The 21,651-nt window shown below is 35.3% G+C and overlaps 1 protein-coding gene across 1 annotated transcript in view; it reads right to left on the bottom strand.

Moving 5' to 3' along the window:
• The window catches only part of Sycp2 (synaptonemal complex protein 2), a 69,135-nt gene that overhangs the window by 1,463 nt on the left and 46,021 nt on the right, over positions 1–21,651 (bottom strand). The window contains exons 29-43 of the mRNA XM_085696925.2: positions 21,486–21,543; positions 17,630–17,792; positions 12,137–12,174; positions 11,208–11,384; positions 8,686–8,872; positions 7,097–7,302; positions 4,710–4,883; positions 3,868–3,958; positions 3,283–3,435; positions 2,679–2,788; positions 1,318–1,412; positions 1,117–1,216; positions 666–724; positions 461–542; positions 297–353 (exon numbers count right to left, since the gene is read on the bottom strand). Coding sequence (XP_085553051.2) covers positions 297–353; positions 461–542; positions 666–724; positions 1,117–1,216; positions 1,318–1,412; positions 2,679–2,788; positions 3,283–3,435; positions 3,868–3,958; positions 4,710–4,883; positions 7,097–7,302; positions 8,686–8,872; positions 11,208–11,384; positions 12,137–12,174; positions 17,630–17,792; positions 21,486–21,543 — 1,750 coding nt within the window. The remainder of the gene's footprint in view (positions 1–296; positions 354–460; positions 543–665; positions 725–1,116; positions 1,217–1,317; positions 1,413–2,678; positions 2,789–3,282; positions 3,436–3,867; positions 3,959–4,709; positions 4,884–7,096; positions 7,303–8,685; positions 8,873–11,207; positions 11,385–12,136; positions 12,175–17,629; positions 17,793–21,485; positions 21,544–21,651) is intronic.

The raw sequence follows: 21,651 nt of genomic DNA, 5'->3' as shown, positions 1-21,651 counted from the left end.
AATCATTGTCTCTTTCCTCATCCATCCCTCATCTACTTTAACAAGGTTCCCATAATTAAAAAAAAAAAAAACAAACTAAAAGTCACCAGCTTAAACCTGCCTTCTCCAAACACCCACAAAAAGATAAAAAGTAAACAAGTGTGGTAGTCCATGGCTATAATCTGGAGTTTTAGGTGGGGAGGATCACAAATTTAAGTCCAGTCTGGACTCAAAAGCAAAAACCTGTTTTATAAAACAGACAGAGAAGCACACAAAAGCCTGGTAATTGCACAAGAGCATACACTCAACCCACTTACCATTTTCTTAAGTAGCTTATCTTGCAGAATTTTCATGTTTGCCTTCATCAAACGCATCTAAAAACAACATTATTTCCCTCATGAAATTTATCAGATTTTCACAACAAAAAGACAAGTCAGATTATCCAACATCAAGGTTACATATTAAGTACATAAATTTATACCTCAGATATAAAAATATTCTTTTCATGAACAGAGTTAGAGACAAGGAAACTATTATCCAGTGAAGTTTTCAAAACACGAAGCCTAAAAAATAAAATGAGAATTAACTTTTTACATATCAGTTCACAGTCCACTGCTATAGTGCAGTGTATGTTGTATCTCACCTACAATCTTACAGATTATATTTATTAAGAAAAGTATACTAACCTCTCCTTCTCACTTCGGAGATATGTCTTCATCTTCTGAACTAATTTTTCCTCGACGTCCTAAGTTTTAGGGTACAATAAATCTCTTGTATTGATTAAAACCTGAATTATAATTAATGTATTTCTACTACTCTAAATTTAAGCAAAAACTGGTTATAGGCTAAGAATACTGTATTTAGAATACTGTATTTAGAATACTGTATTGAGCATACACCTTTTCAGATTACAAGTATTAGAAATAAAATCTCTCAGATGTCTCCCACATTATCAAAAATCATCATTATAAACTAGATGGAAATTTCTGAGTTCAGATGCAGCTGATAGAAGATAGAGTTATGCTTTAAATAACAATAACCTGCAACAGTCTCTCAAACTGGAGAGCAAACAATTTTAAAGAGCTATATTTCATATTTAAACATTTTGAGAAATGTTTAATTTTAAGAAACACAAACCACAAGTTCCTTCTCCAAGTCTCGTAAAGTCTCTGAGTCTTTTCCAACTTTCTCCATTTCATTTATGAGAATGACTTTGAATTTCTCAAAATTTTCATTCCTATTAAAAAGGAACAAAATGAGATTGTTGCAGAACCACAGGGCCCACAGCTCATAAGCACACAGTATGTATGGCTCACCAGACAGATGTGTGATACAGACCTGTGTCCCCGAGCTTGAGAGGTCACTGTCATTAGATGTTGTTGAGTCAATTTTAATGTCTTTGTAGTAAAGTCATCCATGATTCTATGTTGGGTCTGAAAGATACTTTTAACTTAAAATGTCTTTGTAGAAATAACAAGCTAACCAAGACTGTGTTATGAAAAAGTCTTTCCATAACACATAAGAAAAACTTAGAAAATTAAAAATGCAATTATTTAAATCAACTTTTTTATAATGAACTCAGTCAGAGCAGTGTTTACTTGTGTTGGTCAGGATTTGAATAGAGTTCAATTTCCTATTGTTTTTAGGAATACTATTTATATATTACTACATATTTATAGTGTTTATAAAAACTGGAACTAATTATAGTTTTCTTCAAGAGCATAGCTTAATAGAATTTACCATTTTTCACAAAACACATTTTCACCTACTGGAGTCATATAACAGTCTGTAAAATTAGAGATTCTCTTGACTTTTGAAAATATGAAGATTTTAAGAAATTTCAGATCTTATCTTTGGATAAAAGGAAAGGCGATCAAGAGATGAGGTTTGTGTCATACTAACTATATTTACTGTTCAAAGGAGGGAATGAACTAATTATCAATCCAAATAAAGACATAAGAGAATGTGATTTTCTACCTATTAGCAATAGTAAACAGTGTTTTTAGGATGTACTCTGTGTATAGACATCCACTGAATTCTCAGAAACTAAGGAGACAGTAGAGACAATGGTGGAAGAAAGCTGGAGTATAAGACACTATATTATGTGCTACTCTCCACCAATAATAGCCTCTGTGAAATTAAAATGTCTAAAGACAGGGATGAGGAGATAACTACCTGCCAAGGGCTTACCATGCAAGCATAAAGACCCTAGTTCAGATCCCCAGCATCAACATAAAAAGCCAGGTGCAAGGGCACATACCTGTAAAGCCAACTCTGGGGAGGTGGAAACAGGCTATCTGGGGCTTGCTGGCCAGTCAGTAAAATATAGCTTAATAAATAAACTGTATCCTCATTGAAAGATAATTTCTCACAAAAAGACTGTGGAGAACAACCGCAGACACCTAAGAAAGACCTCTAACCTCCACAAGCACATGTGTGTGCGTGTACACCTTACACACATACAGAACAAAATGTAAAAATGCAAAGAAAAATTGAACAGATGAATTAGAAATATATATATGATGGAAAGATGTTAGAAGGAATGAGAGGTGACTTTTATCTGATAATCCAAATTATATGCAAAGTCAGATTCATAAATGGGTGTTTTGTTGACTAAGGATCAGACAAGCCATCCATCATCTACCAGAAACTTGGAGTGCATTATCATGGTATTGTGTATAACTTATGAGGTAACTCACATCAGTTTTCCTCTTATGGTCTGAGCTGATGTTATCATAAAACATTCCAGCACCTGGCAACTCCTGTTGCCAGTCCTCAGGAATAGAAAAATCTGGTGTCGATAATGAAGCTGTAATTTCAGACATTAAAAATAAAAACAATGAGTTAATATTAAAATATGTATTACCACAAAATTTATCATTGTCCTCAGACTGAGAACAAAAAAGTTCTGTGTTTAAATCCAAAATTGAGGGTTTTTTATTATTAAAAAATGAAATTCTTGTCACAGAATCCTTTTATAGGGTTACTGAGGCACAAAAAGCAATTATGGTACAATATATTTTACTTTTAAATCTGATCCATTAATAAGAAAGAAGCACCCACAAAGTATTTTAGTGACACACATCAAGTAACTCAGATTTCAGTGAAATGAAAATTTAAGACATGATACAATGATGGGGAAATCTGTTTGAAGATCACGCTACACCTTTAATATAAAGTCAGTTTTGTGATAAAAGTCCATATCCATCTTGGACTCATACAAAGTTGTTTGTACAAAGAGTTGTGTTTAAGTCAAACTCTAGGAAGCTGTCCAAAAGTTTTGACAGGGTTTGGTTTACTTACTTTTGTAAATGTGATGATCTGAATCTTCCCTTTGACACAGTCTTTTGGAGAGTAATTGTTCTTTCTCTTCTGCCTCTTCCACTTCTGCTTCATTGGAATTACTTAGATCATCTTCTAGGAACATTCGCCGTTTGCGACTTCGTTGACTGGGACCTCAAGAAACCATTCAAAATAATAGTGCTATAATTCTGATTCAATAAATCTACCACTTTACTGCTTTAAATTAAAAAGCTTTTAAACAACCATGTTAAAGTATACTTTATACTTTTTATTTCTGACAACAATGATGTGACTTGAAATGTAGAACTCATTTAGGTATAAATCCAAACTAATTAGTAATGACTTTGAAGGCAAGGCTGTGATTAGAAAGATGGCTAAACAGTGGAAGCACTTGCTGCCCTCGCAAGGACCCAGGCTCAGTTCCCAGCATCCATGCAGTTGCTCGAAACTGACTTTAACTCCAGCTCCAGCATACTTGACACCTGGCCTCCACAAACACTGTATGCACATGGAGCATATATGTACATGCAGGCAACATAAAAATTTTAAAGCAAATCTTTAAAAAGCAAGACTATGCCTACAAACCTGATACATGAGTATTGTCACTGGGCATATCCCACCATATTTTCTCTACTCTTTCACTAGAACATGATAATGGAGATGCGGCAAGACTTTCCTAAAATAAATATTAGAAATTAGAAGAAAAGTAGTAAAACACTTATATTTATCTTTGACTATTCTTTATCATCTTTAACAAACTCCCAAGTCAATAGATTTCAAATGCTGTCCAATTCTTTCTCATCTCATAGTCTTTAAGTCATCTTTAAGACTGCTGCAAATGAATCTAGATATTAGATTAGCATCAATTTTATGCTAATATAGTTTTTAACTGATAAATTGGCAAATTTCTTATTTTCAATTTCACCATGTTGTTGTCTTTATTTGAGTTAGAAAATAGGGAGCTACAGAAAAATTTTTTTATAAAGTGACTTTTTCACCTTTAAACTTGTGTTTTACTATTTGAACACGGTTTTTTTTTTTTTTAACAAAAGCAATTTTACTTAGATTACCATTCTTTCTTTAATACATGTATGTACTCTTCTAGGCACTTAAGGGTAGCTCAAATCCTAGCCCCACCCCAAAATACAACACTTTATTTTCATCTTCTATATTATACAGTTGTTAAATATTTTTACTTATCAACCAATTGAGTTTCTTACAAGAAGTTCAGAAAACCAAATTTCTATATAATTATGAAGGCAGAAATTTTATAAACATGTAAATTCAGAGATTTAGCCCCTATATCCTTATTATTTTAAGACTTTCCTTTTAAACTTTTTACATGACTAAATCATTCTATCACAGAGAGAAAAATACTTGGTAGCATGATTCCCACTGAATACTAGCAATCTGAATTAGCATATTACCTCTCTCTTGCTTTGTAATCTCTCTGGAGATTCAGTTTCCATAAAATGTTTCTCTGAGTTATTACTGCTTACATCTGAATAGCTGTTATAATGTAGGGTTCTTTGATTATCTATCACTGAATTTGTATTTTTTCTATTCAAAACAGAATTATTCTTGGTAGTTGCGTTTCTGGGCTATGAATGAATAACACAAAAAGAAACCCAAAGATAATTAGATAGCTACTTAAAAACAGAAAAAAAGCCGAATTAAATAGTAAGAAACAATTTAAAATTTTAGAGAATTAACTCAATGCTAAAATTCAGCATCCACTTAAATAGAACATTAATTAGCTCAACGACAAGTATCTAGCAAGTCCAGTAAGCAAAGATGCCTGATGTATGGCTCTATACTTCACAAGTCAAGTCATTTTAACAAGAAAAGGAACATGAAAGCACAAGAATTGGTCATCAAATATAAAAGTTATAATACTTCCCATATAATCATCTATAAAGAAAATCAATGACAACCGGGGAAATTATAGCATTCAGCAAGATCACTAAATATTTAAAAAAATCATTATTTTATACAAGAGCAAAAATCTATTACTTATTGGCTTTTCTGTTAAGATAAATACAAATCAAAAACCTTTAAAACTCCAGAAATGTAAAGTGTAGGTTTGTGCGTGAAACACCCAGGCAAATGTAAAACTAAGCAGTATAGTATTAGTACAAAGACAGTGACTAATAGCCAGACTCATGTGACCAAGAAGACTAAGGCTGAGTTAATGTAAACATTAGATGTGAAAAACTTCCATTGTTCATAGGAAATCCTAGAGAGACTGAAACTTAAAAGTTTAAATCAAAAAGTAACATTTTTACAATAAAGGAAAATACTTTAAGAATAATATTTAAGGAAGTATTAGATCTTACTAATACAACCCAGGTTGGTCTTGATATTTCAATCTTTCCGTCTTCACCCCTTGAGAGCTAGGACTACAGATCTGTGTTAAACATGGAACTGCAGGTATGTATCAGACATTCCTGCTTGAGTCTTACACATTCTGAAAGATCAGAAATTTTATTTCATAGTTTGCCAGATTAGAATTCTGGATTCTAGCAAGTGAAAGGTACAATGCCATTAACAGATATATAAGTGACATTAAAGCCTACAGTAAGAACTCCTGTGAAGGCTGCGTTTGGTGATGCAGACTTTAATCCCAGAATTTGGGAGGCAGAGGGAGGTGAATCTCTAAGTTTGAGGCCAGCCTGGTCTACATAGTGACTTTCAAAGCTACATAGCAGGATCCTCTCTCAAACTCTACCCACCCCCCAAAAAAAACTTCCTGTAAACTTTAAGATAAATCAACACTTCTATTTTACAAATTAGAAAACATAAATGGGACTCTAGTACGTATAAAGTACTGGATTCAACCCCTACTAACACAAAAAACCAACAATGAATTCATAGAATGCTAAAAAGAAAGTCCTCATTAATGCAATCGACCATAAAACTCCAAAGATATACTGAACTTCACATGCACCAGGCGAGTAAAAGCAGAAACCTGAGGTAGAACTCAGCACAAACTATGGAAAAGGGGCAGTTACTGCCTCAGTTCCCAGCAAGTTAGTATGTAGCTAACGAAAATTCCATAGAGCATAGAAAACATCACAGAAGGTAATAAAAGTAGTTAGAATTACCTAGATGTAGACAGACACTTGGAAAATGACAAGTGAAGGGTTTAAAGAATGAAAAAAGACAGATGACAGAATCTAATAGGGCACTAAGTTGGTATGTTGCTATCTGTAGAAAAATGAGACTTGCAAAGGGGCTTGGAGGGCTAATGAGGTGAGTTAGAGTCTAAACCTCCTACATCTGTTTAAAACCATAGCACTACTCTGAACTGTTTGACATACTGACAGTTTAAACTAAGATTTTGTTTGAAAAATACGCGCCCCCCCATTTAAAGACTACTGGCTTAAAGTAGAAATAAAAAAAATTGGCTAAAAGTGATAGGCCAGATGGCTCAATACACCAGCAATTTTGGATATCTGACACAGGTATGTTAGTAACCACTGTACTTTTTAAAATGCTGGTACTGTATCTAAGTCCCCATGCATCTAGACAAGTGCTCTCAGTGACACCTCCAAGCCCTAAATAGTCATTAACACCATTTTATTATAAACAATGGTTAGTACCTATGAGTTTTAAATTCCTTATATAACTAAGCACTTAAGCAATATGATTTTCAACTGCATTCTTTTCAGTTTTGTCAATTTGTGATTCCAATAACAAAAACTTATTAAAGGTTAAAACACTGAACAAACATAAAATACATATTTGATGAATATTATAGGCAAATGGCTAACCATTTTCAGATGCATATGATAAAAGAAAATTATATTCTTACCAGAGAAGGCAGTCCTGGAACAGGTGAGCTACTCTTTCTCACACACAGTGTACTGGTCTCACTGGTTCTGGGCGATTTTCCCTGACTTCCAACTTTATTGTTAACGTTTAAGGATTCAGAGGATGCAGTTTTTGGATAAGGTGAAAAAGATTTTGTGATGTAATCATAATCTTCAGTAAGATCCCTTTCTGTTATTTTCTCTATACCTAGATTCCCCCAAAACACAAACATACAGTATTATTGTTAAAAATAGAGCATTATTTCATTCTTGCTCTAGGAAAGGGCATGATAGAAATTAATAATTTATCAAATGTTCAAAGATTGGGTGTATTTTAAAAAGATACACTTTCAATAATTTAAGACCAACTATGTTTGAAATACTAAGACTTTGAACAATTCCCAGTTGAAAATTTAAGGACCTTCAAAAAATTTAAACTACACACACACACACACACACACACACACACACACACACACACACTCACACTGTATGAGATGACTTAACTGCTACTTTAAATATTTTAATATTATAGTAACTAACTGTTAAAGTTTTACAAAACCAGTTGGTCTAAACTGCTCACTAAAATACCAGGACAGTAAGACTGGGGAGACAGCTCAATCAGAAAGTGCTTGCTGCATAACCACAAGGACCTGACTTCAACTCCTGAACCCACATTAAAAAAAAAAAAAACCAGGCATGGTGAAATATGCCTGTAATTCTAGAGCTTGGGAGTTGGATCTCTGGAGTTCAGTCAGTCAGCTAGCCAATTTATTCTATTTGGTGAGCCCAGGTATCAATTGGACCCACTTAACTAAAAGTTCTGTGGGAAGATGGCTCCTTAGAAACAACATTGCACATGCATATAAGCACCTAAATAAAAAAGCAAGGATGTAAGTTTTAATGAAATCAATTCTCAGTTTTTTAGTTCAAATCAAGATATGTGCATTTGTCTTAGCTTATCTAATGCAACAATAATTCTGAGCACTGTGAAAATAAAAGGATTTTGTGTGCTTTAGGGAAACATACACATTAACATTTATCTTTTGGATTTAACTGAAATGATTCACATTTGGAACTGTTTTAAAATAGCCTGAGATTTTGTAATTGAAAGACATATGTAAGCCAACACTCTAAAGACTATGTATTTATTTTCATTACCAATTATTTTTAAATAAAAGCAACACTATTGTTTCTGAAGATAATCTACTGTGAGTTCACAGAATCACAGCATTTCTTACACTTTTATAAAAGAATTGTATAAAGGATTCCATACAGTTCCTGCTATTAAATACTTCATCTTAAAGTATTAGAATTATAATGTTACATTTTTGCTTTTATAGCTTAAGAATATTAAATATTTTCACATTGAATCATTTGATATTTAACATCCTAACATGAAAACGTTGGATATTTTATTACGTTAAGTTGGCAAAAAAACCAATTATTAGCATTAGCTTATTTAAAATGAACTTTGAAACTTCCTATCTCAAATAAATTTCACAAAACTAATCTTAGATTTTCATAGAGTTGCAAAAAGAAAATTGCTAACTATTCCAGTAAAATGCAAGGAAAATGAAGTAATACTGACATCTCGTCACTTCTACAGAAGATGGGCTCCCAGACACAGATGCAGAAGATAGGCAAAAACTGTCTTCTCTCTCATCTCTTAGCTCAGATGAAATTTTTTGCTTTTCTTTTGCTGTTTCTGTAGTGACAACTTCCTGTGGTTTCTTTGGCAGTTTCTCGGTGTGGGCTCTGGAATGGACAGTCTCCTCCTAAATGCACCAGTAACCTCAAATTATGGTCACATACATTTATACAACTGGATATATGTTACACTACAACACTGACTGACTTATTACTATAAAGGGCATAACAAGAGCTTAGATGTTATTGGCAAAAATATGTTCTAGGGCACTAGGATAATATACTGACTGCACAGACTATGTATAGAATAATAGAATGCTGTGCAGGTTCCTGTATCCAGGATAGAGAAAACAAAACTCCTAGATTTCATTGTGTGTGAGGCACTGAGAAGTCCGTGTACCAAGATGGTGAAGGGGAGACATACATGAAATAAACTGCGGATCAGACCAAAGGTACTCGAGAAACTCAGGTCATCACTCAGTAACAACAGAGAATTTGTTTATAGCTCTGTGTAAGCAGAGGGCTCTTTCTATCTTGCACCGTCTCACTGAACCAGTTTCTCTCTACCTACCTGGTCCCTGCAGCTGCTTATGAAATAACCACTCTGAGGCTTATTATCAGTTACAATTATTTGGCCAATGGCTTAGGCTTTTTATTGGCTCTCTCTTATTTAAATTAACTCATTTCTACTGATCTGTGTATCACTACATGATCATGGCATAACCTCTGTTCTAGCATCTTTCTCCTTAGGCTGCTGTAGGCATCTCTCTCCAGTGGCTACAAGGCATCTCCTTAACTCCTTGAAAATTAAGGATTTTTGTCATTGTTTTTTATTTTTAAGGATAGATAAGATGAATTCCTTAGAAAGGCATATTTGATGGTGGGTATGTTAACATTAAAGCAAGAAATAAGACAAAAAATGGTGATTGTTATCTGATCCAAAGGAACTATATATCTCCAAATTTTGGGGGGTAGAAAAAGCCAGCATTCCTCAGAAAGCCATTTCAGCTCTACCAAAGGAGCCTGTTTATATCACTTGGGGCAGAGACACAAATGGCTATCCATGGTACCTATTAGCATACCAAAGTACATGCTGGCCTCCAGTCTCCCTCAGTATTACAAGTATCTGTTATTTCAGTGTCCATGTTGGCATTCTGAATCCTCTCATCCCACCCCTTAGTCCTAAACTTCTCCAGCTCAGAACCTCCCCTCCCCCATCCAGCTGTGTGTGTGTGTGTGTGTGTGTGTGTGTGTGTGTGTGTGTGTGCTTACTCAAGGTCTCTTGCTCTCTCTCCCTCCCTCCCTCCTCTCTTAGTCCCTCTTCTGTTCCTCTTTTGGTCTCCTTTGCCCTCACACTTCTCTTTGTCTTCATCACCCCCTACCTCCTCTCAAGGCCAAGTCCATTCTGTTGCCCATGTTCAACCTAAGTCTTTCTCTTCCTGCTCTGGACGCTTCCAGATGCCTCTGGCTATACTTTTCCCTCACAGCTACAATAAAAACCTTCCACTTAACCAAACTTTGGAACAGTCATGTCAGTTTATACAATTATGTTACAAGGTCTTTAAAGTGTTTCAGACAGGAGAGAACAGGAACACAAACAAAAGGAAATGGTGGTTTAAAGATCAAACAAAGTGAGTCCCATGGTGGTGCACAAACCTTTAATCCCATAATCCAAGCACTCAAGAGGCAGAAGCTGCGTGATCTCTATGAGTTCAAAGTCAGCCTGGACTAAATAGTGAGTTCTACTGAGCTCCAGGACAGTTAAGGCTGTTACACATAGAAACTGTGTCCCAAAAACAAAAAACCAAAACCAAAGCAAACAAACTAATCAACACAGTGTAGTAGTTAGTCAAAGACCTATCTTTACCAACAAGTTCTCTGGGTTCAAATTTTGTCTCTGCCACTTCCTAACATGAATTTCTCTAGGATGATAATATTCACAGTAATGAACCACCACTTACATATGATGTAGGAGTTCCTTCTGTTTCTGTGTTGCTTGCATTGGTTAATGAAAAAAGAAACTGCCATGGCCTAACTGATAGGGCAGAACTTAGGTAGGCAGGGAAGATAGAACTGAATGCTGGGAGGAAGAAAGGCAGTCATGAAAAAGATGGCATGAATCCGTGGGGAGACATTTTCCCCGGTAAGCCACTGCCATGTGGTGATATACAGATTAATAGAAATAGGTTAAATTAAGATGTTAGAATTAGCCAAAAAGAAACTGGTGCTAATGGACCAAGCAGAGATTTAATTAATACAGTTTCTGTGTCGTTATTTCCGAGCTAAGCTAGCCGGATGGCCGGGACAAACAAGCGGGCCCTCTTCCTGTTACAATATTAGATTTTAAGATAAATTTGTAAGATTAGCAATATGGCATAATTAGTACTATATGCACACATAAAAACTTTAGTAGTTTAAGAAAACTAAACTTAAAGATTATCAATTTTAATTATAGTGATTTACCTTTGTCAGCAGTTTATCTTTAAGTATATATGAAAATTCTTTTTCACTCTCTGATTCTGATTCTGAAGTTGAGAGATCTTTATAATTTTTTTTTGTTTTTGTTGCTCTTCGTGGAAGTCTGGTTCTCTGATCTACAACTATTTCATCATCCTTTTTGGTACTGTTTTTATTGTGTGCCTTTAGGAGAAAATTTCTTGATTATTATAATATCAGTAATAGAGGTAACAGAAATATAAGCTATTTGTGATAAAAATACAACATTGACAGCTACATACAAAATATATGTAGGAATGAAATGATTCTTGATTGAAAAAACTACCATTCTTGTCATCTATCACTGTTTTATTTCTATCATGCAATCTCTAAGAGAAATACTTTCCAAAGTTAAACACACACACGCACACACACACACACAGGCGAGAGAGCATACTCAGTAAAGTACTTGCTGCATAAACACAGAGACCTGAGTTCAAATATTCAGAACAAATATAAACAAGCCAAGCACAAGGGTCAGTTCTTATAAGCCCAGTACTGGGGATGCAGACAGGTGGATCCCTGTGGTCACTAGCCAGCTAGGACATATAGACAGGCAGATTTCATGAGTTCATTGATTAGACATTTTAATCAAAATGGTGAACTCTAGGCTTAGTAAGATGTGGAGAAGTGATCAAAGACAGCATCCCAATATTGTTAACCGTTAGCCTCCACATATACTGGCACAAGTAGTGTATCCACACACAGGTGCATGCATACAGAACACATATACACATACACATACACGCATACTCAAAGACACTATTAAAAATAGAATGCATGATAAAATAATGTAAAGGCAAGGTCAAGGACCTGCTATGGAAACAGGTAAAAAAAAATGAAGGCATGTGTTATTGCAATAATGGACTCTAAAGGGTATTTTATCTCTTGATTACCATTATGGATCTTGGCTGCCCCCTTTCCAAGGATGACCCTGCAAAATTCAGGAAAATAAGATTAAAATTTTCAATTGAAAAATAGTCATAACATTTCTGCAAGAATAAATTTAAAATCATAAAATAAGAAGCCCCTCACCCTGATGTGGGATTTTCCTCTGTATGCTGTTAATACCATTGGTTAATAAAGAAACTGCCTTGGGACTGCACAGGAAATAGAGGAAGATGGGGAAAACTAAAGTGAATGCTGGGAGAAAGAAGGAGGAGTTAGAGAGAAGCCATGTAGCCACTGGAAAGAGATGCCAGAACTTTACCGGGTAAGCCACTGTCATGTGGCGATACACAGATTACTAGAAATGTGTTAAATTAAGATATAAGTATTATTCAATAAGAAGCTAGAGCTAATGGACCAAGCAGTATTTTAAATAATATAGTTTCTATGTAATTATTTCAGGGCTGAGCAGCTGGGAACCAACAAGCAGTCTCCAATAACAAATTGGCATGCAAACATGGTGGATGGACTAAATCCACGTAAAACCTGAGAAAGCTTGAAAATGAATCCTAGACACAAAAGAATAGAGTTAAGCATGGTTTGGTTGTGGCATTTTCTTGGATAGGTTCTGTTTGCTAGAAGCAAGCTGAGGCATGGTTCCTTTAAGAGAGGTTTTCCTGATTCAGCAGCAGCAGAAAAAAAAATACTGGCTTTCTGAGCAATGCTGCCAGCATGACCTCTGGCTCTTTCAGGAGGCCAAGCATTTAAATAAGCAGCATGTTACAAACTGTTTAAATGGCTCAACATAGACCCACTGTGTACTTGGAACTGGGACCGTGTGTGCGGCTCAGAGGCAGTGAATGGCCCTCCTCCACCATGCTGGACTTTGTGAAGCAAGCAGGCAGGGCCATATATACCCTAGCAACGCCACAGCTCAGATTCTTAAGAAGTGCTTCTGGTCAGAAAATAATTACAGATATGCAATAAAGACAAATTCAGATGAAAAAGACCTCTAAATGATACACAGAGTGTTTTAAAAGGTACATAGGTTTGGGAAAGAGGAAAAAAGGAGTACAGAGAGTCATAAAAAGAGACAAAGTATAATAAAATAAACATTAAAAAGTAGTAGAGTAAAAGTAAGTGGGTCATGTAAAATTGGACTATACACAGATAGTCTGAACTGTGTAATTATTGTGTTTACTTTAATTTTATTTTAACTGTGAAGGAGCTAAGTAATCAAATTACATAATTTAAAGGTATCTTGTCTTCAAAATTTGGGTCTAAGGATTTGTTGCTTTGGAAAAGAGGTTCTTCTTTTGTTTCCACAGAGGATAAGAACCTATGAAAATTTTTCCAGACTAATGTAGTTTGATACACCAAGATCCCCTGAAAGGTCACTATGAACATCCCCCAAAATTATTTCACTCAACAAAAACCAGGAAGCAGTATGGAGAGAACTACGTCCATATTCCCAAATATTGTCTATAAACGTTTGTTTACATTTATTGGAGATATGCTATAGAGATTTGCATTGGCATGGATCTTGGTTTATTGATACAGATTTAAAGTCAATTTTATTATAGGTATATTTCTGTTCTTGATTAAGGTATTGTGTTTGTGCAGCCCATATAAAATGTAATGTATAATTAAGAAATAGAGATTAATAGATAATCATCTATAATAGTCAAGTTTCTAGTCATGTTAGGTTTTCTAGCCTATTTCTGTTAGACAGGTAGTCTTCAAATCTTTCAAAGACTATAGAATATGGCATTTAAAATGTTTAAGAACTTAGGTCTTTTCATGACAATAAGACACATCTGCTCCTGGAAGCACCAACTACTTCAAGAGGATAATGGGCATCAAAGATACTTGTTATGGAGTTTGTTCAGCATTTGGACAGGAGGACAGCTCTTGCCTGGACTGCTTGATGAACTGAACATGTAGGACCCATAAAAAAATGACTGCTAAAGTTGCCTAAAGAAGGTGAGACATCCTTTGGGGTTCCAGCTTCATGAAAGAGACTTCCAGACATTCTATAGGACATAGAAGTGACTGACAAACTGCCAATATAGGCTGAACTGTCTTTGAAATTTCCTGCTTCATAGAGAAGCCTGCTGGATACTATGGGCCTGTAAATTAAAGATGGACGCCCCAATGATACAGAAGAACTTTCAGTGACTGTCCAGGCAAGTGAGTTGTCTCTGTCAATTCTAGAGTTTTGGAAGTTTCTTACAATGTACTTCCTGTTTACTTAGGTAATATTATATCCTTCTGGAGTCTTTGATGGAGTTGAAGAATAGATTGTTATAGTTTTCCTTAGTTACAATAAAAGATAAAGTAGATATAAATATTATCACTGTAATTATTGCTTCATACCTGTTTTGTTATATGTAATTTTACTATGTTACAGTTAAAACTTTCCTTTTTATTTAAGTAGAAAAGGGGAGGTGATGTGGGATTGCCCTCTGCATGCTGTGATTACAATTAATGAATAAAGAAACTGCCTTGGCCTGCTGATAGGGCAGAACTTACATGTAGGCAGGAAAAACTAAGCTGAATACTGGGAGAAAGAAGGGCGGAGTCAGAGAAGTAATGGAGTTGCTGCCAGAGACAGACATGCTGAAACTCTGCTGGTAAGCCACTGCCATATGGTGATGCATAGATTAATGGAGATGGGCTAAATTAAGATGTAAGAGTTAGCCAAAAAGAAGCTAGATCTAATGGACCAAGCAGTGTTTTAAATAATATAGTTTCTGTGTGATTATTTTGGGGATAAGCTGCTAGGCAGCCAGGAAACAAACAAGCGGCCTTCCTTATAACATCACCCTCAACACTATTAAATACATTTAATAATTCTTCCCTTACATGTGACTTGAAGCCTCTATGACACAGGGACCCTTAATTTCAGCTTTTCTACTGGAGAATGTGTGCTTCAGGACTGCTGGGCTACTTTGGGAGCATTTCCTTTCCCCATACTTTGTAGTTGACAGACTATACTACATTGTGATGGGAAATATATAGACTTATCCAAAAACTTAAACGTTGTAACTGGTAATTTCTTATCCAGTATTTGTTATGGTGTGAAATGCGTGCCCCCAGTTTATATATTATCCAACTTTTAAAATATATTATCCATCCATGAATCTACCTTCAATTCTAAGAGCCTCAGAGTAATGCTGAATCTACATGTTCTCTTTTATTGTCCTCAAAATTCCTATGATAATCCCGAAAATCTGTTCTCATTCACTGTTTTTTGTTTTTGGTTTTGTTTTGTTTCTTTTTTTTTTAAAAACAACACCGGGTATGTGTTCTTATTAGACACTGAGTTTCATAACATAGAATATCCTGTGTGACAACCTATGATTCGCTTTACTTTGTCCAACATCACTTTCCTAGGACTTCAGCCACATTACTAATAGCTTTAGGCCCAGTTGCTTCTTTCATTTCAAGCATAATGTCTGCCATCTTTTTATATTTCTTCAGGAGCCTAAAAACAAGTGAAACTAGTGAAGCAAAACTTATTTACAAGAAGAGTCCTACAATGCGTGTTAACTTACCATCTAATCATTTCAACAAAATAATTGTCATAAAATTTAGTTTTGTATTTTTATTGATTATAGAATTTTAGACCACTATCACCACATTGAGATTCTTAATCTTCATGTTTAAAATACACATCTTTTATGGTAGCCTCTAAGAAAGTATTTGTATTATCCATTTATCCTTAGTTTCTTTTACACCCATTACTTCAAAGTCCAAACTTCGATGAGATCTATTTTGTGATAAATACATTCTTACTAACACAATTCTGCAGTACCTGACTATACTCTACTGTTTCGTACTTATCTTACACATAATTCTGTTTTTTCATGCATCTTGTTTGACTCCCACCTTATTGCAACACTCACTTAATATTTATAAACACACACCAAAATTCACATCTATTTTAACTTCTTTCTAAGCCAACCTGCTCTCACAGACTGGTCATTTTTATCTTGGCATAAAAGTTGATTGCCCTGAAATACACATAAGTTTAATTGACAAGTCCAGAGATATTTTGTCTTTCTTTAAAAGTGGGATAAAGTCCGCTAACAAAATCCTTATCATAAAGGATCAGTCATGAAAACAGTAATTTTCTTTAGTTAAAAATGTATGCAAAATTCTTAAGTATATTGAGAAATTTATTATCAAGAAAATACTTCATGGATGACTCAAATAAGGTAACCTCTACCAGAAGACACTATTTCCTTTCTATACACTTATTCCTGTATCTAAATGAATTCTTAAAAATGTATTGTTCTACAGAGGGCATGCTTGTTCTTCCCAGCCGCCCAGCTATCTTAGTCCCAAAAGAATTATACAGAAATTGTATTAATTAAAACACTGTTTGGCCCATTAGTTCTATCTTCTTATTGGCTAACTCATATATTAATTTAACCCATTTCTATTAATCTGTATATCACCACGTGGCAGTGGCTTACAAACAAAGGTTGGGCATGTCTGACTCTGGCGGCTTCATGGCATCTCTCCCTGACTCTTCTTCCCAGCATTCTACTTAGTTTTCCCTGCCTACCTAAATTCTACCCTATCAGGCCAAGGCAGTTTCTTTATTCATTAAACAATAAAAGCAACACATAGACAGAAGGACCTCCCACACCAGTGTATATGTTGGATAAGGCAGAGAAATGAAGATACAGAAACACACAGAGCATAAATAGCAGTAATTAGATGTGTCAGTGACCAATCTTTGATTCTATTTAAGAATATTATTCATGAACATTTAGTAGTTTATTTAAATAACTGTTAGCTAAATAACTGAGTAATAGTGATCCATGAATAAAATAAGCAATGATAATATGTATGAATGAAGAATTACGGTAAGTCACATTTGTATGTATGTAGAATCTTATTTAAATGAAATTTTAAGAGGCTTGGGAGATATCTGTTGGTAAAGTGATTTTCACTTAAACACAAAGACCTGAGTTTGGATCTCTAACAACCAATGTAAAAGGCAGGCAAGGCAGTTTACAATTATAATCACAGCACAGGCAAACCAAACACAGGAAGATCACTGGGTCTTGCTGGCCTGTCAGTCATTTCAGCTGAACTGCCTGCCAAGCTTCAAACTGGGAAACCCTATCTCAAAACATAAGGTAGAGAGCAATCAAAGAAGACAGCTAGCATCAACCTCTGGCAGTTCTTCCTGTGCCTTTCCTCCATCCTACCTTCTTTCTCTCTTGCTCACCCATACAAATATAATCATATTAGCAAAACAATGAAACAATTAGTATATTTTTGTCCTACTTATAAGAGCCTGTTAATAATAAAAGTATAAATGATAAAAAAGGAATAAACAAGCAAGAATCTGCAAGAAACTTATGATTATCAAGTTACTATGAATATCAATAGACTTAGGATTATCAAGTTATCATGCATTTCAAGAATATTTTATATAACTGAATATAATTTTTACAATATTTCTCTAAAAATTAATTTCTTACTTGATTTTCTACTTTTGTATTTCTTCGCATTTTTATTTCTACTGTAATCCATTAGTCTTTTTGATTTTGGTTCTCTTAGCCAGCTAATGTCAGTCTTGCTGTCATCACACCCACATTCTGTTTCAGTGTCACTAAAGAATGTTTTCTCATGACTTGCTGATATCTAGAGAGAAAACCAACAAACATGCCTTAGTACATGTTAAACAGTAACGTAATACACAAATATCCAAACAATAAACTAAATGCTGGTGGCTTTGCCAATTTTTCTATAGTTTGCTTTTTTAGCACTGGTAAGGGTTCAAACTTAGGGTGTTTCATATGCCAGGTAAAAGTTGTATCATTTGGTACATCCTTGGACATATTTTTTTATTCCTTTTACATTCCAACCACAGTTCTCCTTCCCACCCCTCCTCCTGCTGCCCTTGCCTATCACCCCACAAAACAACCCCTATCCATTCCTCCCAAAGAGTAAGGCCTCCCATGGGAAGTCAACAAAGCCTGGCACATTAAATTGAGGCAGGGCCAAGCCCCTCTCCCCTACCTCAAGGTTGAGCATGGCATCCCACCATAGGGAATAGATTCAACAAGCTAGCTCATGTACCAGGAATAGATCCTGGTCCCACTGACAGGGGCCTTTCAGATAGACCAAGCTATACAACTGTCTCCTACATACAAAGGCCCTAGGTTCTGTTCCATGTGGCTCTACAGCTGTCCAGTCTAAAGTTCATGAGTTCCCACGAGGAGTCTGGTTCAGTCGTCTCTGTAGATTTTTCCCTGTCATGATCTTGATCTCCCTAGGACATATAATCCCTCCTCCCTCTCTCTGACTGGATTCCAAGAGAATGGGGTACAGATCTAAACAGAGAATTCTCAACAGAAGAATCTCAAATGGCTGAAAGACATTTAAGGAACTGCTCAACATCCTTAATCATCAGGGAAATGCAAATCAAAATGATTCTGAGATACCATCTTCCACCTGTCAGAATGGCTAGGATCAAAAAGATACTAAGAACAGCTTATGCTGGAAAGAATGTGGAGTAAGGGGAACACTCCTCCACTGCTGGTGGGACTGTAAACTTGTACAGCCACTTTGGAAATCAGTACAGCACTTCTCAGAAAACTTGGAATCAATCTTCCTCAAGACCCAGTGATACTACTCTTGGGCATATACCCAAAGGATGCTTAAATCATACCACAAGGACACCTGCTCAACTATGTTCATAGCAGCATTATTTGTAAGAGTCTGAATCCAGAAACAACCTGGATGCCCCTAAACTGAAGAATGGATAAAGAAATGTGGTATATTTACACAATGGAGCATTACTGAGCAGTAAAAAGAATGATATCATTAAGTATGCAGGCAAATGGATGGAAGTAGAAAAAAAATTATTCCGAGTTAACCTAGACTCAAAGATAAACACAGCATGTATTCACTCATAAACGGATACTAGATGTAAAGCAAAGGATAACCAGACTACAATCCTTGAATATAATTTTTAAAAAGTATTCCACGATTTGTCAATAAATGCAATTTTATTTCTCATACTGTCCTTGATTAGTCAGAGAAATGATGCAGTGAACAAAGTCAATACTGAATTAATCAGAGTCCCCATTTCCACCATTCTTTCACACAAAGACATTGCTCAGCACAGTACGATAAAGCAGTCTTAGTTTTCACCATCTCTAAGTCATTTTCTAGTGGGGTATATATTTAGTAACATAAATGACCTTTTTCACTTTACACTCATATAAACTGCATGAGAAATATTATAAGAAAAAATTTAAAACTCTCAGAAAGCCTCCACACAGAGTTGTCATAAGATTGTGTCATCCTTCTCAATCATGGTTTTCAAAATGCTATTTCCCAGGTCTTAAACTTGAAGTTACAGATCAGGCCATTTTCCAAAATAGTTTAGAACACTTTTGTAACTATTAAATAACTTGAAATTTTCTCATTTCATCCCCTGCTAAGGGAGCACAAGTGTCAGTATACATCCTTAATAATCTATATTCTGCATTAGGCGAACTATAAACATCAGTTTGTGGGAAGGCTGGAGACTGAATGATCTTTTGGAAAATCATCAAGGCATTGCTACTCTCTTAGTAATTCCATTTATCTGTTTTTCTTTGTATCGTTTTTGTTTTTATGCAAATTACATGTCACCTTTCTTTGGGACAGCATGTCTACCTTCAGGTTCCTCTTCTAATCTGTCCCTTTAGCGTATCCACACTAGTTTGGTCAGGTTGTCAACAAGTGACGACAAATTTGAACGATACATCCTTTCACTGTATTTGTCAATGGGCTCAATATTCTTGGCAGTTGACTTTAAAAGCATAAAGTTGTCAATATCAGATGCAGACTTAGAAGAAAAAGAAGTCTGACTTTATTTTGTACAGTTTGGCTTTTCTACCATGTAGGTTGTGAAGGTGGAGTAAAGAGAGTGAGACAGATTTTATTAACACTTGGACTTGCTCAATCTTAACAGCTATGACCAGAGGTTTCCTGCTCCAGACTCCTTAAACCTTTCAGCATTACTTTAATGGTCGCCATCCTCTGTGCTCTGGATTCAGGGTCTGGAAGAAATTCTCAAACATATACATCTAAAGGTAAGTTATGATTTATTCCTCACTCATCTTCATGATTTGAAGGTGAAAAATCCTTATAGCCTCAAATTCATACTGTTATTTCCTCCAGTTTTTTGGGTATGCTTTTTCCTCCTATAGATTCCTTGGGCTTTTTCTTGAATGGAATAATTTTTATGATATTCTGAATGTATCATACTATTCTACTCAATTTTTCAGTATCATTTCCCCTCACACGTACACTAATTCAATTGTTGACCTCTCATATAATTACCTCCACTAGTGCTTTCAATACTAGAATCAAAGCCATTTGAAGAGCTAATAATTCATATCATGCTTTTATGTCCACAAAAATTTCAGGTTGTTTCTCAAAATTCAATGACAACTTTTTTTGACAGTGGAATAAGAAAGTTAAGCAGATGGAGCAGGGTCATATTGTACAACAGTTTTAGGCTGTCTCACTTCACAACAAGCCCTAATTCCAACAACAGCGATGCATAGCTAGGCTTTAAACCTTCTATTTCAGTTTTAGGTTTTTATTTTGTATCCACCCAAGATAATATACAATAAAGATCCTTAATCCATAACAATTTGACAAAGCTACCCATATTTCTGTTTTAAAGTTGTCATATGGCTATCTCCAGAATTAGCCATGTTCCTTGGATTGAAGGGCAAAGCTTTCTTCATTATTCCATGTACATGTAATACTGTACTTACCTACTTCAGATGAAATAATCTATGAGTCAAACACAGTAACAAAATTTCACTCTGAACGTGAACTATTTTGCCTGAACACATGTAAGTGAAACTAGAATTACAGATAGTTGTAAGCTCCTTTTATAGGTGCTAGGAATGAAACTTGGGTCCTCTGGAAGAATAGCCAGTACATTTCTCAACCTTTGAGCCATCCCTCCAGCCTTTGAGTATTATTTTTAAACACCAACATGTATTTTATTTTCTATTTCAATTACCTCCATCATTAAAATATTATTAAAAGAAATACTCTTTTAAAGTTGTATTTTTATGTATGTGATGTCTGTGTACCTATGTGTGTGTTAAGCCACACGTGGCAGATGTCTGCAGAGGCCAGAAGAGGGTGTCAGACCCTATGGAAATGGAGACACAGAGGGTTTATGAACTTCCCAATATGAAAGCTGAGAACCATACTGAGGTCCTCTGAAGAGTGCCAAGCACTCTTAATCACTGAGCTGAACTTCCTCTCTAGTCCAAGAAACACTGGTTTATATTGGCATATATCAAATATATAACTTACTCTTTTATTTTTTGTTTTGAAAGGAGAGTCATGTTCATCATGATCCCTTACACCTAGCCTGGAGAGAAACAAAAATATGCATTAATTTAAAAACTGTATCACAACTGTTTTCTTTAGACGGAGCTCACTGGGAAATTACTTCTAAGTTTTCAAATTTAACTCTTTT

The sequence above is a fragment of the Myodes glareolus genome, chromosome 10, assembly GCF_982192425.1.
Source record: "Myodes glareolus chromosome 10, mMyoGla1.1, whole genome shotgun sequence".
Lineage (NCBI taxonomy): Eukaryota > Metazoa > Chordata > Mammalia > Rodentia > Cricetidae > Myodes > Myodes glareolus.
Note: the sequence above shows the minus strand (reverse complement) of the source record. Positions and strands in the feature narration are given on the sequence as shown.